At 40.4% G+C, this 8,007-nt stretch overlaps 1 protein-coding gene across 1 annotated transcript in view; it reads left to right on the forward strand.

The window, feature by feature from the left end:
* Window positions 1–2,018: 2,018 nt before the first annotated feature.
* Window positions 2,019–8,007, forward strand: part of LOC103808197 (death-inducer obliterator 1-like) — a 32,743-nt gene continuing 26,754 nt past the window's right edge. Inside the window, 5 exon segments of the mRNA XM_009080964.1 lie at window positions 2,019–2,375; window positions 2,409–2,902; window positions 3,177–3,495; window positions 6,265–6,477; window positions 7,240–7,465. Coding sequence (XP_009079212.1) covers window positions 3,181–3,495; window positions 6,265–6,477; window positions 7,240–7,465 — 754 coding nt within the window. The 5' untranslated portion in view covers window positions 2,019–2,375; window positions 2,409–2,902; window positions 3,177–3,180.

An 8,007-nucleotide genomic window follows, 5' to 3' on the forward strand; every position in this document is an offset into this window, starting at 1 on the left:
GATCCTGTGCTGCCCTCCTCTGGCTCTGCTCTTCGAGGAGAAACCACTCAAACCTCTGATGCTGTGTCAGGTAAAGTGTGCAGAGGACATGAAGAGACTTCTGAGCTCTACATTTTGTCTGGAACTTAAATCTCAGCATTTGCTTAGCTCTGCTTCTAGCTTTTAACATGTCTTCATCTTCCAGGGTAAACAAATATGTAAACTTTGGCTGTTTTGACTTGTTCCCTTCTATTGGAACCTTTTCTTGGTGTGAATATCATTTTAGTGCTGTTTACAAACAAAAGCAAAAAATCTGTGGCTAGTGATTTTTTTTAAATGGGGTAACTTAATGGAATTTCATACTGGACTGAAGCAGTTTCAGCTTTTTACCTGTGCACTGCAGGCTTAAAATTAATATTTTATTCTGCTTATAAAGTTGAAAGTAATCAGTTGCTACTGAAATCAGTGCTCTGAAGTCTGCTGGTTTTACAGTGACTTTCTAGTATCTCACCAAAATGAGATACTTACGTTACACCTTAAGTGTTAATTTTTTAAACAGATCTACATGAATTTTGATGTGTCCATAGCATTGCCCATTAATGTTTCTGCTGAGGCAGTGTCAAATTGGTGCTGAAAGCAGAGCTGTACCACAGAGGTTGTGTTAAGACAGCACTAGTGCAGGTGTATGCAGTCAGGAGGCATTTTAGCCCCAGCATACTCTGCAGGATTGGGAATAGCTTGCTGAAGGATGTGCCTCTGGAAACTTGTAGCTGTGATATGTACACCTGTTGGAAATATCTGATCCTTTACTATTGGTGTGGAGGAATTCTGTTAATGTTCCCTTTTGGCTTACCTCTGCAATTCCTTAGCCGGGGATACACATATAAGCACTCCAGAAACACTCTTGGAGGGGAGTTGGGGGTGTTTTGTGTTCAAAGAACTGTTTCTGCTTAGCCCATGCATTGGGGTGTACTGACTGCTGCATGTGATGGTGTGGTGTGAGCAGTGCAGTGACTGTAGAACACACAAGATGCAGCTCGTTTGAAATATAGCAGATTTAATACTTGTTCAATTCAGGTTATTCCTGAATTACTCAGAATTTCTCTCTTTTACATCTGTCTTCTCAAATATAAGTGTCCTAGTGTGCTGGGAAATACTTTTGAGGAAAAAGGAATCCTAGTTGTTAGCATAGATTTGATTTTATTTTTCTCCTGTGGCTCCATTTGTGACAGTTGGAGGTTTTTTGCTGAATTTTTTTTTTTGGGGGTCAGTCTGGTAGATCACATGGGCTGGAAACCTTTTTGTAAATAACCATGTCAAGGAACAGCCTTTCTAAAGTTTCATTCCACACATTTTTATTTTGTTTTTTTTTTAGGGAGCTTTGTTCTTTTTTTCCAATGAACCTTGTTAGAGAAATAATGAAGGGGAAGTATCACTTTCACCTGAATACCCATCAGTGTTTCAGAACAACAGTAGCAGCTAAACAAATAGGCAAGATAGAGCCAGTTTATATTTGAAATACAAGTTGTTTGTTACAATAAATAATGAGATTACACCAGATTTTTTAATAATTACTTAGGCTATTAATATTTTTGAATCAGAGTTGTGAACGTTCTGTTTCTCTACAGTGTTTCAGAGTGGGGACAGTGTGGTCCATACTATGGAAGAGTCTGTAAACACAGTGCCATTAGAGTCTGAACCTAATACTGACAACATGGAAAACAGTTCTCCTGGTAAGAGTTCTTCCTTTTCAGCTGAGCTGAAAACGTGCTGATTTATCCATTCTGTGTATATGTGTATGTATATAGGGAGTTGTAACAGCTGGGTTATGTTGGCACAGGGATCAATGATGTACATACTGCTGCTGTATTAGATTCACAAGAAAATACTGTGTCTGTTTTTAGGGTCATAATGTGAGGTGGAGATACATATGTTATCCTAAAGAAAATAATACTGTGTTGAAAAAAAAGTTGTAAGAAAAAGCAACTTTCTTCACCATCACTTTGACTCTTCCCTTGTTTTTAGCATCAGTTTTGGATGATAAAGGTGAGCAAAGCAATGAGGAGGAGCAGAAGTCTATCAAGCCTACAAGTAAAGAGTTCAGGAAGACCTGGGGCTTCCGTAGGACCACGATTGCTAAGCGTGAGAGCGCGGGAGACGCTGATGTGGACTGCAGTGAGCAGCAGCCGCAGCAGCAGGGCCTGAGCCTGCGGCGGAGCGGGCGGCAGCCAAAGAGAACCGAGAGGGTGGAGGAGTTCCTCACCACCGTGAGGCGCAGGGGGAGGAGAACTGTGCCTGCCATTCTGGAAGATTCCAGTGAAGCAGCGTCCTGCCCGGCTACGGATGCTGAAACGGCTTCCGAAGGAAGTGTTGAGAGCACTCCAGATACAAAACCCGTCACTCGGAGGATTTGCACCAGGAGCTGTAAGGATCAGAAAAGCCCTAAAAGTAGGCGTGCAAAAGAGGAAGAAGAAGAAGAGGAGGAGGAGGAGGAGGAAGAGGAAGATGATACTTCTGATAGTGATAGCGATGGGTTAACACTAAAGGAACTGCAGAATCGCCTAAGAAAGAAACGTGTTGAACAGAAACCTGCACAGCTGGTGGTGAAGGATGCACAGAGCCACCCAAGGAAGAGGAATTCAGAGCAAGATCCTGCTAAAACAGGTGATGTCCCAGCTGAAAAACAGGCTGAGTCTGAGCTGTCTGTCAAACAGGAGCCTGAGACTGCAGACAGCACCGAGGTAGCAAGTCAGGTGGTTGTGACTGAGGAAGACACCGAAGATCTTCAGGCTCAGAAGGAGGAAACACCTGCCCTTGGTGTAAAGGAGGAAGAACCTGAAGAACAGCCCAAAAGCAAACCTGAGTCTGAGATTTATGACCCAAATGCTCTGTACTGTATTTGCCGTCAGCCTCACAACAACAGGTAGGCAAAGGGTTCAACTGGAGACAGGTGTGAGGAGTTAGAATTGTTCTCTGTGGAAAAATTCAGCCAAATGCTAACTTTGAGCATGTGTAAATGAGGTGTTGGGTTTGTTAAAGTTTGGGGCAGAGTTATAAAAGTACTTAAAAGAATAAACAAATACAGAAGCGACCAGTGAGGCAGAGTTGTGCCCTGGTGCTTCCTGAGGGTGCGTGAGTTATCTGTTGAGTGTTAATTGTCTGTTAATTTCACTGTCCTTGGTGGGTTTGTTTTGCAGGTTTATGATCTGTTGTGATAGATGTGAGGAATGGTTTCATGGTGACTGCGTGGGTATTTCTGAGGCTCGAGGGCGATTGTTGGAAAGGAATGGTGAGGACTATATCTGTCCAAACTGCACCATTCTCCAGGGGCAGGATGAGCCTGTGTCAGAACTAGACCAGCAGGAAGCTAAAGTGGAGCAAGGAAATGTGGATGGCACAGAATTCACAAGCATAGGAACAATTGAACAAAAATCAGTTGAGGACCAAGGAATCAAGGGTAGGATTGAAAAAGCTGCAAATCCAAGTGGGAAGAAGAAACTAAAGATATTTCAACCTGTAAGTATTTTGTTTCTTGTTTTTCATGTTTCACTGAGTACATTGAGACAATGACTTAGTTGTACAGCTGTAAATCTGACCTGGTTGTTTAAAGCTAAACATGAAGCTGAAGAGCTCACTAAATAATGCTGAGTGGCAGAGGTTTATCCATATTTCTGTCAGTACAGGAACTAAAACTGTTACTTTGAAGTGAAGGGGTTTAGAAATTTTATGTAGGTGTAAGGAAATGGTTTATGCTATTCTGCCTTCTCTAAATACTGTTTTGGAAGTCAAATAATCAGGTATTATTTTCAAAAAAAAAAACCAAACCAGAATTTTGGATTGGATTATACAAACTTTAAAGTCATCTCAAACAATTTTGGACATTTTCAGTGGCAGTGAAACTGAACATTGACAGGTGTCTGGAGTTGATTTCAACTGTACTTCCAATTAGTCTTTGCAGTTCTGTTTTTTGTCCTGATGCTGCTTTAGGTTATTAGTAAGTAGAGAATTCTTTTATACTGCCTTTTTAAACATAAAACCATGTATTTTAAATTACTACAAAATCTAAAAAGTTTGAATTTGGCAACAGCAAGTTCCATGCCCAGTTTGAAAGGCATAGAAGCTTCTTCAGCTCTATGTAGATGAATTAAAAAATCTTCATACTGCAGTGGTTGTCTTTGTCCTGCCTAAGCTACTGTAGTGATGCCAATGCCTTGAACATTTCCCTTTTCTGCTTACTATGCCTGGAAAAACAGGTTAAGTGTATTTGCTGTACAGCACATTTGTATTTGCAGTTATATAGAATGCCACAGTGATTTCTGTTTCTTTTTCTGTGTGAATTAATTCTTTCATGTCTAATCATGAAACTTTGAAATCATCCCTAGAACAAGTGTTGTAGGTTTGAGTGTAAGCATCTCTGGAAAAATCTCTCTTGTAGTACATTTTCTATCAAATGTTTCTGGAACATCCCCTCACTTTTAGTCCATTTAAGTATCAATGTCCAGAGCAGCACAATGAGATTAACATACAGATCAGAACTGTTTGAGCTTTATACAGCAATATTTACTATTTTAAGACAAATGTGTGTTTTCAAATACATTTGTACTTTGTGCACAAAAATATTTTTGGGAGTCCAGAGCTGTTGGCATTGGCTCTGCTGCTGTGTCACCAAGTGTCTTTGATATTTGTGTGCTGACAAGGTACTGGAAGGTGCTGACCATCTCTCATCCAGCGAGAGAAAACCATCTTATCATTCACTCCTTGCCTCTTGTGGAAGAACTGTTTATATGTTAGGTATTCTTTTGGTGTCTGCCAGGTGGTACCATGGTGTGAGAGAAGTGAGCAGTCAAGTCTGTGTGTGCCTTAGCCCACACTGCCCCTCATACCTCAGCTAAGATCCCTCTAAGCCTTGTGTAAAGCAGCATGGAATTTCCTTCCCATTCCAGGCGTAAAGATCATGCTGTTTCCCGTGAAATCACTCTGTTAGAGTGACTGAACAGTCTGACTACTCAGTTTATCTGTTCTCTTACACTAGAATTCCAAGCACATTGAAAAGCTCCTTCTTGTTGCTGTCCATAAGCACCTAGAGCTGCAGGGTTTTATTCCTGGGTAAAGCACCAAAAGTTGTCTAAGTACAGACATTAACACTGGAAGTTTTGTAATCAACTGAGTTAATGCCCTTAATTAGAAATGGCAGCTCAGTTAATCAGAAGTCTGAGGTTCTTCTTAGGGAACATGAATTGATAATTCTCTATCTTAACTTCTCAGTTAAGTGTTTACATGATGGGAAAGTATTCTAAAGCACAAACTTCTGGGAAAATTACCAAATCCAGGTTTTATCAGACTGCAGCAGATAATCCTGTCATACTGACATTTGGTTGGGGAAATGTGAGTCATGCTATGCAAAGCTTTATATAGCTGGAAATATTCCTGAAAAACTTAATTTTGGTGTTACAAATGGCAGTTTGCTGATGGAGTGGCTGTCTAGAACTGCAGGAATTCTGAGGTAGGTTGGTTGTATCCTGTTTTTAGGAGGAATTTAGAAGAGAGACCATAAGGATAATACCTACATTAGATATGTTGGAGCCTAAACAGCTTTCAGATCTTTCTAGGCCTTGACCTAAAGCATTCTGTTTTCAAGGAATGCTATTTTTCTGAACCTTAACATTTGTAGAGGAAATGCTTCATATGTAACACATCACTATAAATAGAGTAATTTTGAAGTAGAGGGAAGTACAGATTGCACATGCAAACTTTAAATGTGTAAGAAGGACGAGGCTATGGGAAAGTTGTCGGAGGGAATGGTTGTTTTTCTATACATTGGAGACTTCTAAAGTTAAAATCAGTAAATCTGGAGCAAGAATAATCTGCATGGCTGAGGGCAGAGCTGGTGGTGATGCAGCAATAAGCTGTGGTTTAGAGACCTTGCTCTGCAGAAACAAGGTGTGCATTATTAAGGAGATTTCTCAGACGATGTAGAGGATCATAAAAAATTTGTGTACTTAAGGGATTTGAAACTTTAGGAAACCACCCTCCTTTATTTGAGGGCTAGCAGCCCAGCCACTGGAAAGTCCAGCAGGTTCTGAAACTGGTGTGTTAGTTGGCATTGTTACTTTTGTGTGAGTTGTGTCTGTTTTGTCATGAGTGACAGAACAGCATTTTCACGCTGGCAGTAGACAGCCAGAGCTGCAGCCTGCACATGTGGTGTGTAAGCATTTCTCTGTTTTACAAAGGCTGTTCCCTGTTGTTTCCTCTTTGAACTCTGAACTCGCTCTGCTCCCTCTGTAGGTGGTCGAAGCTCCTGGTGCGTCCAAGTGTATCGGTCCTGGCTGCTTCAACTTGGCTCAGCCTGACTCAGTGTACTGCAGCAACGACTGCATCCTCAAACACGCTGCAGCCACCATGAAGATCCTGAGCTCTGGCAAAGATGCAAAACCAAAACCTAAGGAGAAGATCAAACCAAAACCTGACAAACCTGGAATGCCAAAATCTCAGCAGCAGGTAAGTTTGTGTTCATGATTCATAACAGTTGTCCTGAAGCTCAGTGGTTATTTTTGTGCTCTCCTTTGTGAGTTAAGTAAAATTGCCAAGTCCTGCATTGTAGAGCAGTTTTCTGTTGGTTTTTTTTTTTGCTATTCTCTTGTCTTTTTCTGTGGTAACAGCATTGTTTAGTTCTGCTAACAATGAAATGATTTCCTGTTACTTTTTAAAAAGTCTGAAGAATTGCCTCTAGATGGAGATAGTTTCTTGCAAATGGCTTCTAGATGGCAATGCACTTTGAAAAAAAATTAAATAATTCCAGATCAATTTACCTGTAGCAAAAGTATAAGCAGTGCGTCTTTTTTATTTAAATTTAAATTAATTTTACCTTTTTAATGTCCAAATTACTGGCTTTAGGTAGTAATTTGGAACTCTTGTAAGGTAATGTCACTACTTTGCTTTGGGAAGAACAAAGCTGAAAACAGCCTTCTCCTTTCCCTCTTGAAACCACTGCAGAGTGGTCAGAAGGTTTTCAGGCAACCTCTTGACTACTGATAAATACTCTTGTTTTGTTGTGGTTTCTTTACCATTCTCTTTTCCCGAAGTTACTCTGGGTATCACCTTTGCTTTATAGATTTGAATGTGAAATAACATCATTTCAAGTTATTGATAGGAGTTTACTGTAGCAGAAGTTTGTGTACATGTATGTGACTATATCTGTTTGCTTGTAAAATATAATGTATTTGATGCTTATTAGTAATTGAGCTTCTTTTAATTATACAGGCAGGTGCCAAACCTCTTTCAAACCAAAAGAGACAGCTCCCTGAGAAAAGAGAGGTGAATGTGAAGAAGACTGTTGTGACAACAGCCAAGACTGAGGCAAACACTCAACCTGTTGCTAGAGAGGCACCGGCAGAACCCGTCACACCGTCCTGGGCCAGTGATCATAATTACAATGCTGTAAAGCCTGAAAGGACTGCTGCCATTTCACCTGCACTGTTGTTCAAATGTATGTATGGCATAGGGATATTCCTGAGTAATCATTTATATTTTCTTTGAATACCCATCCATTCTTGGCTCTGCAAGGGAGTTTAGGATTTGGGGGTTTTTTTCCTTACTATGGCACCAAACTACTTTTCTGCACCTTCAAAGATTTGCACACAGATACACACAAATGGGAGACACTTGTAGAAGTTTGATTTGTATCATGTGACAGTTGTATGATAAGAGCCTGTGCATCTACCCATCTGATTTCTGGATGAAAACTACATGGTTAAGCTTTAAATTTTTCCCATCAAGACAATATCTGTTTCTAATGTAGAAGGTAAGTATTGCTACGTCTGTGTTGAGTTTTACAAGAAGGTTGTGCTATGTGCACTGTGAACCAGCAATTGCCTGTACTAATTTGAATTGTATTTTTGTGATTTAGATTTGGCACCTGTCTCTCAGGTCTTGCATTTTCAGTGCCTGGTGCCAAGAATGAAATCCTCCACGTGGTGTCCAACGATACTTGACACTCCTGCAAACAGCTTTTAGCTGTCAAGTATATTC

Source organism: Acanthisitta chloris, unplaced genomic scaffold (genome assembly GCF_000695815.1).
Source record: "Acanthisitta chloris isolate BGI_N310 unplaced genomic scaffold, ASM69581v1 scaffold43658, whole genome shotgun sequence".
NCBI classification, from domain to species: domain Eukaryota; kingdom Metazoa; phylum Chordata; class Aves; order Passeriformes; family Acanthisittidae; genus Acanthisitta; species Acanthisitta chloris.